Here is a 20,118-nt window from a genome sequence, read left to right as displayed (position 1 = left end):
GGAAAGAAATTCTCTAGCTTAAAAAGGTGTTTTATGGTGTCGTATTTATGATCCTGAACGATATAATTGTGATTCTTTCATTACCTTTCTAGGAAATAATATCAGTACAAACTTAAATGTAAATGTTTAGAACTGCTGTACGTGTGGTCCTTAGTTCACTCTATCAACTTGGGATACAGATGATGATTGGATTAGAATCTCAGAGGAACAGAGGGCGTTTCTCTCATTATGGATGAAAATAAGAAATACAGTCTGGGTTATTAACCCTCTTCCTGGTTTCCTCAAACAAATAAAAACAAATTATCTATGCCACGTGTTCATTACTCTGATAAAATGATTGAGACTGAGTGTTTGTATGCACGTGGTCAGAGCTAGTGATTTTCTTAGTAATTTGCTCTACTTGTGAATTTGTAAGTAGTGTACATTTTAACACAAAATTATGACATTTGGATAAAACAGGACAAATCATATAACGTAATTCGAAAATATTTGTAAAATAAAACCTAGTTATGTAGTATCCGACAATGACTAAATGAATAGTAACTGCCAGAGTTAATTTATGGGCCACTATTATGTACATATCATTATTGTATAATTATTATTTAACTAAATTACATGCATATAATTATATACAACCCTTTCATCATGAGCTTCCGATTAACACGGTTTCTTTTCGTTACATGTCTAGTTTATGATGTCATTCTTCATTCAGCTTCTATCTCCTTGTCTTTAGTAAAAAGTTCTAGTCAAAAATGTTAAAATTCCATTGATCAAATTATTCTTTGAATGCTGGGAAATGTAAAGTTAGTCTTCACTACATGATTTTAAAATAATCTTCCATTAATCTAACTAGATTTATGAATAACGCTTTCTCTCCAAGTCGTTTACTTAGTTGTGTATATCGTTTTTTCATAAAGTTTGGTACTCAAAGGTCTGATGCTTTAACAGAAATGGTTTCATTTTTTGGCTTTTCAATGCCGACATGAGTATATATTGCGTAATCCATTTTCATAAAAACCTTGGGTATCATCATATAAAAGCTTAAAATCAGATGAGAGCAACAAGTTTGGGGGAGGGGACTACACCTTTGACTGATTAAACCAATGCTATTCTGAAAGATCACAATACCTTACAGGGTTATATATAACTTATAATATAATCATTCCCAGACCAAATGACGACACTTTTGTGAAGTTTTAATAAAATGTTGTAAACTATGAAGTCTTTGAATTTGTAAGTAAACCATCTAAATACCTACTGATAATAATGGATGATAGACTTGCAGTATTGAGAAGTGAATGTTGATGAAAATATGGATCACTGGATTTTAACTCAGTAGTCTGTAGTCATTAGACTCATAACAAGACTTGAAGGCTGTTTATCCGGTTCCTTGCAAAAGAACAAGTAAATGAAGTTTAAACATTGCATAATATGATCCCCCAACTAATTCCAAACAGTGAATTCACAAAACTAGTTGGAACTAGTATAAAATATCATATTGGTAATAATATTTGTAAAAACTAAATTAATATGATATATTATTATTGTTATATTAAAAGTTCCATTGTTTGAACAAAAAGGCATGATATGCTTCTTTGTCTAAATATATAGATTTCTAAATTGAATAAAAATAAATAAACATATGATTGTAACGAGAAAAGATAGTGAGAAGTAAATTGTCAGTGGGTTCGTCCAATTCCGTAAATGTTTTTTTTTCGACAGAATCAAATATAAACTGAAAATCGTAGATACTAAAATGTGGAAAAAATGTTGGTCAACATAAACAGAAATAGATTATTAATTGTTGTTCTTTTTCATTAGTTATTCATAGTAAATTAAACAGACGTATATAGATTAAACTAAACAAATACATCAGTATAGGGGTTGTGGAGATTATTAAGTTTTTGATTGAGATCATGAACCGATTGATGCTAAACCACCGTCGGAGACCTGGAAGCATTGGACGGCCGTTTCGTGCTATTATAGGACTCCTTAGCAGTGCGCATCCACGATCCCGCTCGCGGGATTCAAACCCGGGGCCTTCGGTCTCGCGCACGAACGCTTAACCTACTGGACCACTAAGCCGGTATCCAATGGTGTTAGTGTCTAACATCAACCAATAGGACGAAACGGCCATCCAGTGCTTCCAGGTTTCCAATGGTGGTCTAACAATCGGTTCATGATCTCAATCATAAACAAATATAATTTATTAGTTATACTTATTGACTTAAGTAGTATCTGTTAAATGCTGAGAATTTAATAGATCTGGTTATTTAAAAAAATAAAGAAGACTTTTTAAGTTATATTGCAAAAACAATTTCACGTTTCAGTCTTCTGTTTAAGTTAGACTCTGTCAATCGAGAATAGTGATGTTTTTGATAAGTTAGATGGTTTAAAATACTGAATTTAATATTTATTAGAGTAGCATCTCTATGAATTCTGGGGAGAAAACGTCTGCTTTCACTTTGATCATCAATTCATAGTGATATGATAAAGGGAAATTATTGTTAAATTGATATAGAAATTTATAGCTCGGATGGTCTTTTAGTTGGATGGATAAGTTGTTAATCTTCCAACATCATTCTGGACAATATTATTATGAGAACTTAATTCCAGATTAGGTAAAATCTGAGTGTCGTAGAGGTTTGTAAAGAAAATGACAATTAATTTGATCTACAATCATTAGACATTTCGAAATATATCAAATTTACTATTATCTTCTAAAAGAACGTCAAGGTACTTGTGACATAAATGAAGAGATTATTTTTACTTGACATAGGCACTGACTATATTATCAAGAGGGATAATGGAAGGTTTTTAACTAGAACGTGCTGAATAGAGAGGCCAACACTATTGAATGACATTATTTTTTTTAAATAATTTATTATCATATTAATTTAGGCAGTTCATCATATATGAAATAAATTTAATCTTCCACTTTGTTTTCAAACTGATTGGATGATTTCAAGGACTTCATGTCATTAGAATTGTTCAGTTTTGTGGCATAATAACCAGAAAAGATTTAACATTAATTAAATAGTTTTCAAAAGCAAAGACATCGTTTGCACCCCAATCGTCGTAGACTTTTACATTTTGTAGTAGTTTAAACTCTTAACCCATCAATATCTGAATACTAACTGATCAAATTTAAACTTAATTATTTGTATGTAAACTTTTTAACATGAAATCTTGAAGGAAAAAAGAAAAAATGTATGACCAAGGAACACATTGTTGTAGGAACTGAAAGCAGACATCAAAATAATGGATAGCATCTGAAAACAACTGCGAATGATTGTTGAGGACAGAGTTAGGTGGAGAATCCTGGTGAGCGGCCTATATTACTCCATGTGGGGTAGCAGGCTTATGTAAGTAAGTCTTAGTAATATTTATAGATCATCAGTTCAGTCAAATAATTTTGGTGATCAGCTTGGTTTTGTATACATATAATTTCGTTGAATTGTGGTAAAATTATATAAAAACATATTATTGTGAATACCCGTGCAACCATTCTTATACTTCGTGGATCGAACGACCGGACAACCATAATCATTCTAATTCTTCGACAGTGTATAGTTTCAAGAAGCCATAGCAAATTTTTCAAAAATTTTTATTTCAGAACAAAGCTTACATTGTACTATCAGAATACAGCAAAACGAGAAACTTAGTGTATTAATGTAGTTTTAGAAGCAGATATTTGTATGTTCGCTAACGCGACATTAAACCTCCCAGTAATTATAACACTTAAGCGCGTGATATATAGACTGCCACATACATCCCAGTCTTATTTACTCATTAAGACAAGTATTATATATATAATATAGGCGAATTATTATGGACTAAAATAACATTATCTGTCTGGCAAATAGGTTCAATCAAAGACTTAAAACTAATTTGAATAACTACAATCCTATGTATATAGAAAAAACTACTAGTTTACCTTAAAAAAAAAAAAATTCTGTAACTTACATCTTCAGCACTGAATAGTGATGTACCTTCAAGATTTTTTGGATGTGCTTCAATTGTTTCAAAAGCAGTTTTAAGTCGTACCATACATAACATAAAATCTTCAAAACTGATTTTATCTGTTCCAGGATCTTGATATCGATTTATAATGGCATTGATTAATCGATTACTCACATGATAACCTAGAAATTAAGAGAAAAAAAGTAGTTCAATTCATGAAAAAGAATATTTCATATCAAGTATTTGTTTAAATAATCAAATAGAATTTAATTTTTTGATTGAGATCATAAACCGATTGATGTTAGACCATCACAATTGAAAACCTGGGAGCACTGGACGGCCGTTTCGTCTTATCATGGGACTTCTCAGCAGTGCGCATCCACGATCCCGCTCGCGGGATTCGAACCCAGGGCCTTCGGTCTCGCGCGCGAACGCCTAACCAACTAGACCACTGAGCCGGCACCCAATGGTGATAGTTTCTAACATCAACCAATCCAATTGCGCGACCAACTTCCGTTGTACTGAGGTAGATACCTGTCTCTACCCGACAAGGATTAGCTCCACTGGTCACGGCTTCTCACTAGAACTCCGAGAATTCCCTCACGAAGCTAGTCACTAGTGATCACATGTTGATTACTAGTATAGGGGTTGTGGAGATTATTAAGTTTTTGATTGAGATCATGAACCGATTGATGTTAGACCATCACAATTGAAAACCTGGATTTAATTGTATGAAAAAAAATGATTTAGAAACAGCGGTATTTCAAATGGTAATAAAATGTTTACAGACTATAAAATGTAAATTATAATGATAATTATCAATACTTTATAGTATCGATTATATTGTTATTCAATAATTCTTTATTGATTTTGTATCATTTCAATTGAATTGTTATAATATTCAATGAGATATGTTTGAAACTATTTAAGTTTAGTTAGATTTAATATAACACATATGACTGAACACTTTACTCCAAATCATCCTGACCTTTATTGAATGACCTTTCCAATTTGTCAAATAATAAAATTTTGAAGTATATATATATATCGTAACAGATGCAAATGTGCACCATTTTTAACACATAACATTGTCAAATTCATTATTACATGCCTTATTTTTGACCTTTGTAAAATATCATAATTATGGACTTATAACTGTAGAGCCTGATGATGAAGTTATTGAAAACAATTGTTCGCTCAAATATTCTTCATTTTAGATATAATATACTTGGCATTTATTTATATAAATAAATGTATTAAATTTTTAGTTGGAAGATTGTTTTGATCGTGTGTTAAAGTTATTTTCAAGTATAATTGTAAACGAAAAAGTTCGGAGTTATTGTCAGTTGAGGTTAAAGTTAATCTTTCTGATTGTATGTAATAATATTATTGCGTTAACAAACTGTTTTGACTAGTTATATTATCTAAATTGCGACAGTACGGATCATCGTCGAACGATCATTTGTGTGGAACACGTCACTTTACATTAACTTCATTGATTATGAAAAGGGGTTTGACAGTGTAGATAGGAGGACGTTATGGAAACATCTTCGACACTATGGAGTTCCTGAGAAGATTGTCAACATTATTCGGAACCCATATGACGGACTACAGTGCAAGGTCGTGCATGGAGGACAGCTAACAGACGCATTCCAAGTAAAGATCGGAGTCAGACAAGGCTGTCTACTCTCTCCCTTCCTCTTTCTTTTGGTGGTCGACTGGATTATGAAGACTTCGAAATCTGAGAGAAAACACGGAATACAATGGACAGCTCAGAACCAATTAGACGATTTGGACTTCGCAGATGACCTAGCCCTCCTATCGCATACTTACGAACAGATACAGATAAAGACAGTTAGTGTAGCAGCAGTCTCTGCATCAGTAGGCCTCAGCATACATAAAGGGAAAACCAAGGTCCTCAAATTCAACACGGAGAACAGCAATCCAATCACTCTTGATGTCGAAACTCCGGAAGATGTAGAATCCTTCACATACCTGGGAAGCATAATCGATGAACAAGGAGGTTCAGGTGCAGAAGTAAAGGCGAGGATTGACAAAGCAAGGGACACATTCTTATTATTGAATAACAAATGGAACTCAAAACAACTGTCTGTCAACCTATATCAAAGTCAGAATCTTCAATGAGAACATCAAAACAGTCAGTTCTACTGTACGGAGCTGAAACGTGGAGAACTACAACAACCACAATCAAGAAAGTACAAGTATTTATAAATAGCTGTCTACGCAAGATACTCAACATCCATTGCCGAATACCATCAGCAGCAGCCCCTACTGTGGGAGAGAACAAACCAGCTTCCAGTTGAAGAAGAAATTAGGAAAAGACGATGGAAATGGATAGAACATACATTACGCGAATCATCAAACTGCATCACTAGGCAAGCCCTGACTTGGAATCCTGAAGGGAAGTGGAAAAGAGGAAGGCCAAATAACACATTATGTCGGGAAATGAAAGCAGATATGGAAAGGATGAATAACAACTGAAAGGAGTTAGAAAGGATTGCCCAGGACAGGGTTGGATGGAGAATGCTGATGAGCGGCCTATGCTCCTTTATGAGGAGTAACAGGCGTAAGTAACTAAGTAAGTGTAGTATTAACAAAGACAGTAATCTCTAGCTTTTTAATTAGTCGATTACACATATTTTGATAGAGTAATGAGAAGACAGAGTTGATTTGAGTAACTCCATCTTTTTATTACACAATGGAAATTTATAAAAAAGACTAATTATTTTGTTATTACATAGATTAAAAATGTTAAATTTATTTATTCATGAAATGTTACAAAGATAAAATGCGTTCATTGTGGTATAAGAAATATCTTAAAATGTTTTAGTGAAAAATACTTTTTTTTGGCAACGTTGGATTGTGATTGATAGTGAAATCAAGCGGGTCGTTTTCTTGTCTCATTTAGTTTTTTATTAGCTTAGGATACACATACCTTAAAAGAGACTAATCACTTGCTGTTCTTATTATCAACAATGAGAGGACATTAAAAAAAGATATAAATTATTACATAAATATACCTGCATCATTCAATGCTTCACGGAATTCATATGCACTGAAATAACCACTTTCATCAACATCATGTTTTATGAAAATATGCTAGAAGTTTTAAAAACAAGGAGAAATGGAAATAGTAGTCACTTCTGGAAATTATGTTAGAGATATATGAAGTCATTGATGATTGATCTACAGCCAAATAAAGAATGACGGTACAATGAGTTCTTTAACGTACGCTCCAGTTACCAATGAAAAAATACGGCACTTCGAGTAAAGTGTCTTGATGAACTAATGCTGTGATATTTTATAAAGATAATCACTAAGAATAAGGGTATAAGGGAGTCGAACTGTCTATCGTAAATTGAGTTGATGCTGCTGCCATTCCGTACGGTAAAACACAATGAAACAGGTAGAATGGAACATAAGTAATCGTTGTGTATAGGTGCACTTTCGAATGAATAATTTTCCTTGTTCATCATTAGGGAAAGTGAAGATCATATCATCAATATATGAAAAGCAAAACTGAGTTTACAAAATAAAATGTCCGGACTGTAATACTGTTTTTGTGAGTGGGAAATCGCGACAGTCGAGTGAGTTTAAGTAATATGAATAGACTAAAGTGAATAAGTGGACTAATAAATGAAGTAATCAACGTTAGCTACCATACGCAAATTTTTCTCAGGTGACACCATGAATTTCATCAACGTTTAACATACAAAACATACCACAATTTGAACACATTTCAAAGTAAAGTGGTGGTTAGAAGCAGACGACAACTTGGTCTTTAAAATTCAATCAGCACTAAGACGGAATTAAAGTAAAAAATATCGGTCACTACTCAGTGATAATTCAGTTGTAGAAATTTCACAATAAATGACTTATATTGTTTGTCTTCAGTCTCAAATAACTCCATCTAAATGTTTGCACGAATCTACGATGTTACGTTTGAATAATTATGCTTTATTCTTATAACTAGGATTTTATGTATAAAAGCATAGGTGTCACAACATAAAGACTATATTTAGCGCTGTTGCACAAGAAAATGAAGTTAGTTAAGGCTCATTTCATTGAATATGATATGAATGCTAGTTTATGAAAAAACCCAAGGTTAAGTATGCTAAATGTTGTAAACCAAGCTAGAGTTATTTACTGAAGCTCATTGTTGATAATAACACTAATAATTTGAGCTTGGAAACGTTTTAAGGAAAGAATTTAAAACTGCTTTCATTGTTTTCCATGTTTTTTATGGTTGAATAAGTTTAAGAAGTTTATTTTATTATTCTGTAAATCATTTACAAATCACTTACTTTCCATCCTTTAGCTTGTATCCAAAGATCCATAAATTCGTTTAATTCAACTTGACCTGTTAAGTTATTCTAAATAAACGACCATAGGTTAAGGTATTTTTCAGCGGAAAGAAAGATTGATTAGAAATTATGGGAACACTTGTGGTAAACAGCTTTGAGGATCTCAAACTTAAGCATAATGTAAATTTCGATTTGCACGCACCGATGTTAAGTAAATTTTTATCTTTGGGTTGAAATATTAAAGTTTATGCTTACTGAATGCTTCAGGTGGATTCGATTATTATAACATAGTTTAAACCAAATAGCTCCATTCGATAAACTTCTGCATCATTGTTGACGTAATTTTCATACAATCAACAGTTTACGGAATTAACTTTAATGAGATTTGTTAGTAAATTAAGCGTCATGATGCTATTTCACTGATTGAGGTTTATGAAGGTTGTAATATATTCATTTATAATATCATGGGCTAATCATTGAATACTACATTGAATATCACATATTCGTTCAGTATAAAGGTGTTAGCTTTGACAAACTAAGTTATAAGTAGTATTTTTGACACATTCGCATTTCTAATTTTACTTATTCCCTGTCCCAAAAAGCGTATCACTGTTGAAACTCTGAACAGCATATATATGCAAACAATATTGTTTCCAATTAGATTTTCACCAGACTTAAAGCAGCATATACAAAAGTACTTGAACTATCAAGACAGTCGACGCAAAAATAAAACTGATAGTTTGATGACAGGTGTACTAGTTGTGATAGGAAAAATAAAGGTTTGAATCACTGTTTCATAACAGGAAGTAGGGCAATGACTTAGAAAAACAGACATTGAAATAACATTAATTAAAGATCGTTAAATCATGTGATAAAAAGTGTTGAAACAATTAGGCAGAGAAGAATATGTACACAAAATTGAGTGGAGAAAAACTAACATAGAAAATTATTTGTTGAACGTTTTCTGGTCCGCCAAGAAATAAGAGTATCTTAAATTCTATTCAAATATAGAGGCTAAAGGTTTTGGCTCGAATCCCTATAGCTTCCACTATATGCAGAATACGAAATCGAATCTCAAAACATAAAATACATTACTCGGAATGATTTAGTCTTTTCTATAAAATGACCGCTATCAACCAATTGTGATAGAGTTGAGCTGATTATTGATTTTTTTTCACACCATTCGCCAACCATGAAGGTAAGTGCTTTCAAACTCATAGGCTAATTTTCTGGTTTTAAATCATGTGAAGCTTTCTCTACAAGGACAGCAGAATTTGTAAATACACCTGTATGTGGTAAAATTAGGTCACTTACTCTTTATTTGAAGAACCGATTAAGGTTGACTAGAAAATAATAGACAGAGACATGATGCATATGAGGTCCTCTTAACTGTTCTAGTCAGTTTATCCAGTAGTAAATCACTAACCATATCTCAGTCGGACTGTAGCCTCGAGGAAGGATTGTTTGAATATTTCCATACATACACATAAATATTACTGTATATTAAAGTAAATTCTAATGAAGCTTTACTTTTAAACACTATTTTTCACCCATATGGATTGTTCTAATCTACACTATAGAATTCTAACATTTAAAGTTTGTTAAATGTATCCTGTGTTATAATAATAATGATTTTGTCTTAGTAATTACATCATTAGTGATCTTTTTCCGATGAGTAATATCAATGGAGAGAAATTTTACCATATAACTATTCATTTTATTTAAGAGATATATTTTCTTTCTACAAAAATGATTGACGGACACATAGTATCTACTGTAAAAGAAATGTACCTCTCAGTTAAATTACAAGAATATCGTAAACACTTCTGTGTGCGAACGGTATTTTGCTGGGTATTTTATCACTTGGTTATTTGTTTTCAATTTATTTGATATAGATGTGATACAAAGTGGAATTCAATTCAGCATCCAGATATAAGTAGTTAGCTCACACATCTGTAGGCGTTTTGGCAAACATTTTGCTAACACATATATATCGATTAGTTTTTTTTCAGTAGCTATTCAACTGAAAATCATCTTACATTCTTTTTCTAAAACTAGTTGCTAATTCTTACGAATAATTTTAGTTTCAGAATGCATGGTTTTGATCTTAAACCATATTTTCTGTTAAAGTAGGCATAGCACTCATACTTAAGAATATGTTACATAGTATTATAATTTGACATTTTTAAAATGAATGTTATTTCAAGTATTGTTTCTTTTTCTTTGATAAGCAACTATAAAAAGCATTCCTAGTACTCTTTGTTTTACAGGTGAGTATCAATGAACAATTGTATTATATCAATAGTTGAAATCATGAGTCGATTGAAGCTAGACCACCATGGAAAACCTGGGAGCACTGGACGGCTGTTTCGTCCTAGTGTGGGACTCCTCAACAGTGCACATCCACGATCCCGTCCCCTACGGGATTCAAACCCAGGACCTATCAGTCTCACACGCGAGCACTTGACCATTAAACCACTGAGCCGGATGGCATCCAACGGTGTTAATGTCTAACTTCAACCAATCCACGAAATCGCACCACTGTCACCATTGACTTCAGTGAGCTGATATCTCACAACAGACCTGGTTGAACTCCACTGGTCACGGATGCGCACTGCTGAGGAGTCCCATACTAGGACGAAACGGCCGTCCAGGGCTTTCAGGTTTTCCATAATGGTCTAGCTTCAATTGACTCATGATTTGAACTATTGAAATTATTAAAATCTCCACAAAACCCTTCTGATAATTATATTATACTAGATTCTTATAGAGGTATATATTTCCTCTAAAATGATCAAGATTATACTGATTTAAAATAGAATCATAGTAAAACGTGATGAAGGATACATCTACAGATGCAACCATACTACGACATAATTCTTTATTAAATCCTTGAAAGTTAGGGATATCTATAAAGAAAGGAAAAGAAAAGAAGAAATAAATGTTAAATTTATGAATAGTATGTTTGAAAGCTGATTGTTTGGTTGAAATCAAACTTTCATATCTAAAGTTGATGAATGAATTGATTTAGAATGTTTATTATAAAGTATTTTATTGTTTTAAACGAATTTCTAATATAAACTCGAAAATTTAGGATAGAAGATAATTATATTAATTTATTTATTCTACTTTCAATATTATTTTGTACGAATACTTTCCCATTTTAAATTACTAGACATCGTTGGGATACTGTGTTGATGAAGTTTGAATTCTATATTATATTATACTTAACTGTATGAAAGATGATACCGGTTAGAAAGAATAAGAATTATAAAGTTGACCGCACTAAAAATGTGCAAAGTTTATCATAAAATACATTTATAACGTATAACTAAATAGCTAACATCTGCTTCTTGGTTACTAAGGTACTTTAGTATGATGGTATCGTATTGAAGCTGTATCAAAGTTACTTGATCAATTTATCATCAGAGATTAAGGTTATAATTCCTAAGCTAAATTATTCGAATAGTGAATTTTGGACTTTTACCAGTTGTTTTCAAGGTTATGAGTACATGTTACTGACGGGTTTCACCAAATTTACAATCCATATTCAGGTCTTTGACCACACAACATCAATAGACAAATTTAGTAATATTTGTTTAACGAAAAGCAGTAATAATACTGTAGGGAATTTAAATAGTTTGAAAATTATGTTCAATTTCATAATAGGGGGTTGTGGATGATTTCTGATTTTTTAAAATCATCATGAAAAGTGACCGCACTACCGTCATTTCAGATTAATCATTTGAAACTGTAGCTCAATCTGTTACACATGAATATCTTAATCGAAAATCGAGCGATTATATTGTGAGGCCCGTCGTCTTGTCGTCGTTTAAATCGGACGATGTTTGTTGACGGACTCTCCACTTTAGTGGCCCGAGTTCTGACTTTAATTCGATCGTATGAATGATTGTTATTGAAATATATATATCGTCTATCCTCGTATATAATCATTGACTTAAATCACGTTAGTCAATAACGGAATTAAATAAGTCAAATAATGAGAATGAACTTCTGAATACATATATTTTGTACATAGAGCGAATGGAATAGAACAAAGCAAAACGACGCGCAGTGGAGATGGCGGGTAAGCCGACTCCCATTTAACCAAGCGTTAATCAATAGTTATAGTTACACAAATGTAAGTTACAGACATGTGATGAGTAATGGGATAAGAAATGTACACACACCTACAAGCTCATATAAAAACAATCAAGATTGATAAGCGAATAAATAACAAGGTCAGAACGTGACTCAAGTAGAATGAATAGAATGGGCTGTCCGAAAGCTAGAATAAGGTATATGGGCTTAACATAATAACCGACACTACAATATCCCATTTATGCTACCAGCATTGAAGTCAGTACTAATTATAGGTATAAGTTGTAATCTGCCTTTAAAAGTTAATTCAACGATAGGGTAGGTATTCTCCTATAATATTTCGTGATGACTAGACTATATTATGAAAAAGTGAACTGTTATATCATAAAGAAGTAAGTAGCTCAATTTCTTAAAATTCTCTTAAGAACTACCTATCCTCAACAAGATGAATCATCAGTATATGTTACTGAAGTGAAAAATACTTTTATACATACCTTGTAATGTACTATTATTTAAAAGTTCACCCAATTTAACAGCATTTATAGCTTTAGTTTTTGGATCACGGATAGCCATAAATTTTTTTTCAATTTCTTGATCTTCATCCTATGTGTAATTTGTTTATTTATAAAAAAACAAAATGTAAAAGAAACAACAAAATACACAAAACCCCTTCTGAAAGTACAATATTTTTTATAGTTTACTAAAGAAAAATAACAATATCATTAATCATATAATTGGTAAAACACTTTTGTACTTATGATAGATAACTATGATTTAATTAAATAAAAGAAGGTTGAAAGAATGTTATTCAAATGTCAATAATAATGAATGTGAATGATATTAAAGTACTTAAATTGTGACCTTATTCAAATATTATGATTGGAATAGAATATTAAGTGAGGTTTAAAAGTTACAAATTAAAATGTCATTTGATGTACATAGTTATATGGGTGACTTTAGATTTATTTTCTAGAGTTCCTAGGACGATTTTAATTATATTTTATAGGTTTTTAATGAGTTGGATAAGTGTTTCTTTAGGTTGGGCTAATATATAGAGTTTTAGTTTGTTTTATACGGCCACTTGACAACATCTACTGAAATCAGATAAATGAAGTTTGAAACAGCTTGTCTGTATACTTGTGTACATCAAGTAAATGTAGAGTATTGTGAGCCCCCAAATGCCCTGGTACGGCCGAGAGTGGGGAGAGTTCGTTCTCCCTCTCGAAATGCTCTCAAATGGCCACGCGTATATAGCCTCTGCCAGGGAAGTCCTACTCACTACCTTCTTGTGGCGGGGGTGTTGGTTACGAAATTGAGAGGACGAAAAGCGAATGTCTGGCGCTTTAACCGGGTTGGTGGACATGGAGAGTCCACCTAGGGGAGTTGGAAAACCCTGATTCCAAACCAATGGTGCACATGGGCTCCAGTACCCTGAAAGAACAAATGGCGTGTGAACCAATAGTTGGTCACCGGTTAACATAGGACTGCATCTCCTCACGATGCTCCACTTCTTTGTGGATCAGACCTTCAGGTCGAAGGTTCCGGGTGTGGCATCCTGAGAAAACCACCTGCCTTGGTTTGGGCACCCGGGCAGTATCACAGCCCTCACACATATCAAATGAGATCTGTGTGGTGCATATTTGTATTTGGTGCCTACTTGTACAAATATCTATGTGTTAAAATAAATAAATAATACATAATAATAGAGTATTTTGAAACAAATTGCCAATGATTTCCATAATCAATGAAATAATGATGTTTTGTGATCATTTTTCATTGTTTACCAAAAATTATCTTTCTTATTATAATCTGTTTCGGCATAAGGTTGTGGAGATTGTTGAGTTTTTTTCATCAATGTTAAGCCACCAATGATAGGTTCATGAATTTAACAAAATTCAACAATCTCCCCAACACTATACCAAAGATTATCATGTAGTCACTGGTAACTAGCTTCGAGAAAGACTCTAAGAGTTTTAGCGAGAAGCTGTGACCAATGAAGTTCAATCGTGTTGGATGTGAGGCAGTTACGCACTCAAGGCAATGAAAGATGATCGCTCAGTATCATAGATTGATTGAAGTCAGACAATAATACCGACATAGGCTTGCTCTGTGGTCTAGAAGCTAAGTGTTTGCGCGCAAGACCGAAGTTCTTGGGTTCTGTTGTCACGCTCAGTGTAGTGGATGCGTACTGCTGTGATGTCCCATACTAAAACGAGATGAGCATCCAGTGCCTCCAGATTTTTATTACTGGTATAACATTTATCGGTTCATGATTTTACTGAAAAATAACCTATTTCATTATTTAAATAATTTACATATTAAGGGTAAGAGATAATAATTAGAGTTAGATCACCAATCAGTTTTATTGATCCTTCGAGAGGTAATTAATATGAGAGCACATATTATTACGTCATAGTATTATCATAAATATAATAAAATAAACTATGTAATATCCATAGTATAGTAGCATAAAATTGAAATTCTCAGTTAAAATTTCTATTGTTTGTACTGTGTTACGAAGTACTCCGCTGAGCTGTTTCCAAGTGTGATTATCAGTAATTTACTGGTTTTTATGACTCAAATGTCTTACAAATGATTTATATTATTAACAACATCTGTTTAAAATAAATATCATCTACATTTTAATGTATGAACGGATTACACCTCGATTTATATTGATTGAAAATTAGGAACATTTCATCATCAAAACAACAGAAGTTGTTTACACTACACAGAACTAGAAACAAATGATTACGCCCAAATGACTTGAAAACATATTCCTTGAGGATTAAAGAACAGGTGAAGTTTAAATACCTTATGGATTTTGAAAATCTAAACATCTGTGAACACACTGAGTTATACCACATAGAGAAATTTCAAAAAAAAGGATCAGTAAAGAGTTGCTTAATCCTAATATGGAAGGAATTCTTCAATAATTTTCAATGTTTCATGATTTTCTGTAAATGTGATCTGAGTAAAATGTTGTCAAAATATTTCAATGAAGAGAATAATGTTGACTTACTAATAAAGTATCTTCTAATTTCAAAGCTTCAATAACATCCTAGACAAGTAAACAGTAAATAGACAGGTATTTTGTGAGTTAGACAACATTAATATAAATAATCATTGCAAATTAATTGACAGTAATTGAAATCAATGTACATTAGTTTATATGCAGACAATTTGTAGTGAAATCTATTATACAATAATCATTTTACTTCTCGAATTACGCTACATTAATTGCAACAAACATAGATTGGAATGTTTAAAAAAACATTTATACTAGATTACAAATGAATGTATTTAGATAAACTGAAATCTTATATGGCTTGAATCGATATTCTTTGTAGGTATAGGAATAAATGTGTTAAATGGACTCAACTAAGAGATTATGATTGTTGAGAATTAAATAAATGCTAAGTTCAGTCGGCTTTAATTCTTCATTCATACTATTTCACATAAAGGTTAATAAATATGGGTAAACAAAATTTCTATTGGATTCAAAGTGCTATATTTGAAATTAATGATGAAACATGAACAAGATATACATCTCCTGAGTGAATAATTATTTGCTAGTCAATCAAGCTTTCTATTAGGATTGTCTAATTAATGAAGATGATCTGAGCATTGACTGGTAATTTTCGAGTTCACGGAGGAAAGTATCGATAACGTATCTGTAACTAAACTCGTGAAGTTCTTTCAGTTCGGTCATTCACTTCAAAGGAATTATGCAACATGAAATTCAGTCAAGTGTTTGATCAGGTCCAGAGAAAAGTCTAATAGTTTTAAGACCAGCCTTATCCAGCTCCATTCATTTGGATAAATGTACTGCCATTTTTCTTAATGGTACTTGACCAGATATGAAGTAATTTTATTATTTAGGTTCACTAAAGTCGTCAGTTAGTAGCATTGCTCATTTTAAAGTCAATATTTCTGGACTACTATGAAATAAACTAATAGGCCTTAGTAAATTCTGTTAATGGTTGTTATAAAATGTATCCAAAACAAACTTTTGTATACATTGTGTTACAACATTTCACTAACTTACGTCTGGTAGACCTTTGTTAGTATTGTCTTCATCAAGTTCTCTGGAAAATAAAGTAATAATTAATGGATGGATAGAGAGCAAACAATGAACCTATACTATTTAATAGCTAACAGGATTTTATAACAGTAGAAATATAAGCAAACATGGACAGAGGAATACAGGATGTGCGTTTCGTCCTATTTGGGACTCGTCAGCTGGATGTGCCTGCATCGCAGAACGCAGTACCGCCCGCTTTAAATACCATCGCGTTATTTAATTAGCTATTGAGTCCTGATAGCCACCTGCTTGTGCAGTGGGGGTGAAGTTTAAATTCATTTGGTGTTGACTGCTTATATCTTCCCATTGTTGTTTAGAACTGCAATTGATCAGTCTCTCATTGGTCTTAGAGCATCGTAGTTACCTCAAATTCAAATCTGTGTATCCCATCCTTCTAGAGTTATAGAATATAGATTGTTATAAAAACTAGACAATCCTAAAAGAATTATGTACTGCTTCTTGATTTTTAGGGAAGATTCATGTGGTACTAGACAATGGTAAAAATTATCTTTATATTATATTTGTATCGTAAATTAAACAAGGTTCACAATAAAGATCATTCACGCTAATTGTAAATGAATATATTTAAAATAAATTTAAACTTCCAAGATTATTTTTAGAGGCCACATAAAACAAATTGGTTTGTAATACGAAAATTATTCATTATAATATTATACAATAACTCCGCCTGTAGCTCATCTAGAATTACTACCGGTCTCAAGCCCGGGTAAAGGAGGAGGGTTGGGCATGGGGTTATCGACCCCATCCCGTAGAAAACTAACTCGCTAAAAACCGCTAACCAGTAATATTATACAATCTTTAATCACTAAAAGTAAGTTATTGTTATTACGTAATCTATTTTACATAAACTAATCTAATTATCTGAATCGAGTATTTAATGTCTTATACTCATTAATAGAGATAACGTTAAATGTTAACTATTATTTAAATCACTAAATTCTTGAGATCAAAATCATTCTTATATTGTGTTTGATGGTATAGAATCAAGTGAAATAATGATGAAATCTCCCTGAAGAATGAAGATGATTGTTTGTATGAAACATAACAGTAATTGATTACATCGATCGGGATTTTAATCATAAGAAATAGACATTTTATGATCTAAAGTATATGATCATAGTTTGAATCACACAAAACTGAAGAAGTATGTAATGCTTTGTTACTTAAAGCATTCAGTACATGAAGCTAGTTGTTGATAATAATCTCCTTATAGAATATGAGGATGAGGGTTTAATGGCCAAAACATCTAATGAATCGATTTTCAACGAAACTTCCAACATCAAATTATTTTTGCGGATTCATATTTATAGAATTGTTTTTTTTTAAAATGAATTTGTCGATTATAGGTTGAATACAACATTTATTCATCATCTCGGTGCTTACACGTTAATAACTAGAGAGGTTTGTACAGGTGTACATAAATCACTGTTGTAATTACAGTTTCAGACCCCGAAATTTCGAATCGAGTGAGTTTGTAACAATCAAAGTTAAATAATGATTTCAGATGTTAACAGGTTTTACTTATTATACATGAAGTTAGACATTAACACTGTTGAATGCCGGCTTAGTGGTCTAGTTGGTTAGGCGCATGGCGCAAGACTGACAAGTTCTGGGTTCGAATCTCGCGGGTGGCGGGATCGTGGGTGCGCACTGTTGAGGAGTCCCATACTGGGACGAAACGGCCGTTCAGTGCTTTCAGGTTTTCCATGGTGGTCTAGCTTCAACTGACTCATAATTTCAACCAGTGATAGTTCAGTTAGTACCTATGAAAGTTGCATTTACTTTTTTGAATGTATATTCTATAATGATATGGATTTTTAAGTTACATTTTCATGTACCATTGTAGTGAAAGGATTTAAAAGTTGAAATGTTTACAAATTTAATTATCTTCACAATGAATAAATCATCTATATTTTCTTAATAAATCAGCATTACTTACTGTTCTGTAATACTTGTTTGTGAGAATACACGTAATACAAAATTGGCTTCAATATTTGGATCGAATGTACTTGGAATAATAACATATGATCCTGGTGGTACACGAAATTGTGCAGTAACTTCACGTGTATTAATAAATTGTGATTTAGCTATTGGAGATTTAGTTAAAAGTTGTGCACGTGATAATAAAGTGTTTAAATCATCAGGTGCCTTTAAAAAAGAAAATGAATTAAATTATAATTAATTGTATAGTCGGTTGAATTCGATTCATTTGTTTAATCTATTCATTTTGGATGATATTTAGAATGTGTAATGAAGATTAAATAATAGTAATACATTACTAATTACCATTTGTTGTTTATTTTTTTACATCATAAGATGTTTTGGATACTACATTTATGTATATTATGTAAATATTCCACGTGATAGACTTTTCTCCTATTGTCATCCAAACATCATTTTTGTAGTAAAATGTATAAGAAAAATTAATTTTAGTCGTTTGTTGTCAGTATAGTTGTGGTTTTCTCTTTTGTAATGATTGTTTTTAACATAAATGTTTTGGTTTGTGTATTACAAGATACTGGGCTACTTGAATTTGTATCTTGGTGAAGTTCTTGTTATAATAATATTTTTAGATTAAGATCATGAATCACCGTTGAAAACCTGGAAGCACTGAAGTTCTAGTGAGAAACTGTGACCAGTAGAGCTAATCCATGTCAACTAGAGATGGGTATCTGCCTCAGTTCAATGGAAGGTGGTCGCGAAATTTTGTGGTTTGGTTAAGGTCAGACATTAAACCCATTGGATGTAAGCTTAGTGGTCTAAAGGTTAAGCGTTCACGCGCGAGACCGAAGGCTCTGGGTTCGAACCCCGCGAGGCAGGATTGTGGATGGGCACTGTTGAGGAGTCCAACAATAGAACGAAACAACCGTCCAAAGCTTCCAGGTTTTCAAAGGTGGTCTAACATCAATCGGTTCATCGTCTCAACCAAAAGCCTAATAATCTCCACAACCCAATACTGATGATAATATTCTACAAACCTGTGTTTTGTATTAAAAAATGGATGCATATATTTACATAGTTTGGAGAAAAGGGTTTTTTCAAAAAGGAATCACTGGGATATTTTAAGTGAATAATGTTTGCGATAAAACTGATTTATTTCTTCTTCTCTCTGTATAATAAACTCATTTCATTAAAACAGATTAGTTTACACATGTATATTCTTGCCATTAACTATGTTTTTGATTACATAGCTATTAAATACACAGCAAATATGATGTATAACTGACTTCTGGTAAAAAAGTTTCTAGAATGGATCAATCTATTCTTTGAGTCAATGTCTAATTCCGAATATTACCTCTAACACTTAACTGAAATAAAAGTATTCTATATAAGTAATATAGTGGATAGTGTATGTATTTCATCTATTTCTTGTCATGGCTATTCTATTTCATTTGTTTTTGTAAACTTTCGAAATTCAACTAGCATAGTATTGTAGTAGCTGGTACTATGTCAAGCCCTCATAGGTTATTCAAGCTTCCGAACAGACCAGTTTGTTCATTTTTCTCTAGCCCCACTTTAATGTTATTGATTATTCGCTAATTAACCCTTATTTCCTATGTTCTCCTATGTATGTTAAGTACTTGCTCTATTCAATACATGTCCATAAATAATTTTTATCTGACT

General features: G+C 32.3%; 1 protein-coding gene across 1 annotated transcript in view; it reads right to left on the bottom strand.

Annotated features, from left to right (window-relative positions):
* Nucleotides 1-1,480: 1,480 nt before the first annotated feature.
* Nucleotides 1,481-20,118, bottom strand: part of MS3_00010223 (uncharacterized protein) — a 41,517-nt gene continuing 22,879 nt past the window's right edge. The window contains exons 12-20 of the mRNA XM_012938124.2: nt 18,434-18,642; nt 16,438-16,477; nt 15,412-15,450; nt 12,884-12,992; nt 11,136-11,197; nt 8,289-8,357; nt 7,005-7,083; nt 3,967-4,145; nt 1,481-1,751 (exon numbers count right to left, since the gene is read on the bottom strand). Of these exons, the coding sequence (XP_012793578.2) occupies nt 1,725-1,751; nt 3,967-4,145; nt 7,005-7,083; nt 8,289-8,357; nt 11,136-11,197; nt 12,884-12,992; nt 15,412-15,450; nt 16,438-16,477; nt 18,434-18,642 (813 nt within the window). The 3' untranslated portion in view covers nt 1,481-1,724. The remainder of the gene's footprint in view (nt 1,752-3,966; nt 4,146-7,004; nt 7,084-8,288; nt 8,358-11,135; nt 11,198-12,883; nt 12,993-15,411; nt 15,451-16,437; nt 16,478-18,433; nt 18,643-20,118) is intronic.

Source organism: Schistosoma haematobium, chromosome 1, assembly GCF_000699445.3.
Source record: "Schistosoma haematobium chromosome 1, whole genome shotgun sequence".
NCBI lineage: Eukaryota > Metazoa > Platyhelminthes > Trematoda > Strigeidida > Schistosomatidae > Schistosoma > Schistosoma haematobium.
This window is presented reverse-complemented; position numbering and strand designations above follow the sequence as displayed.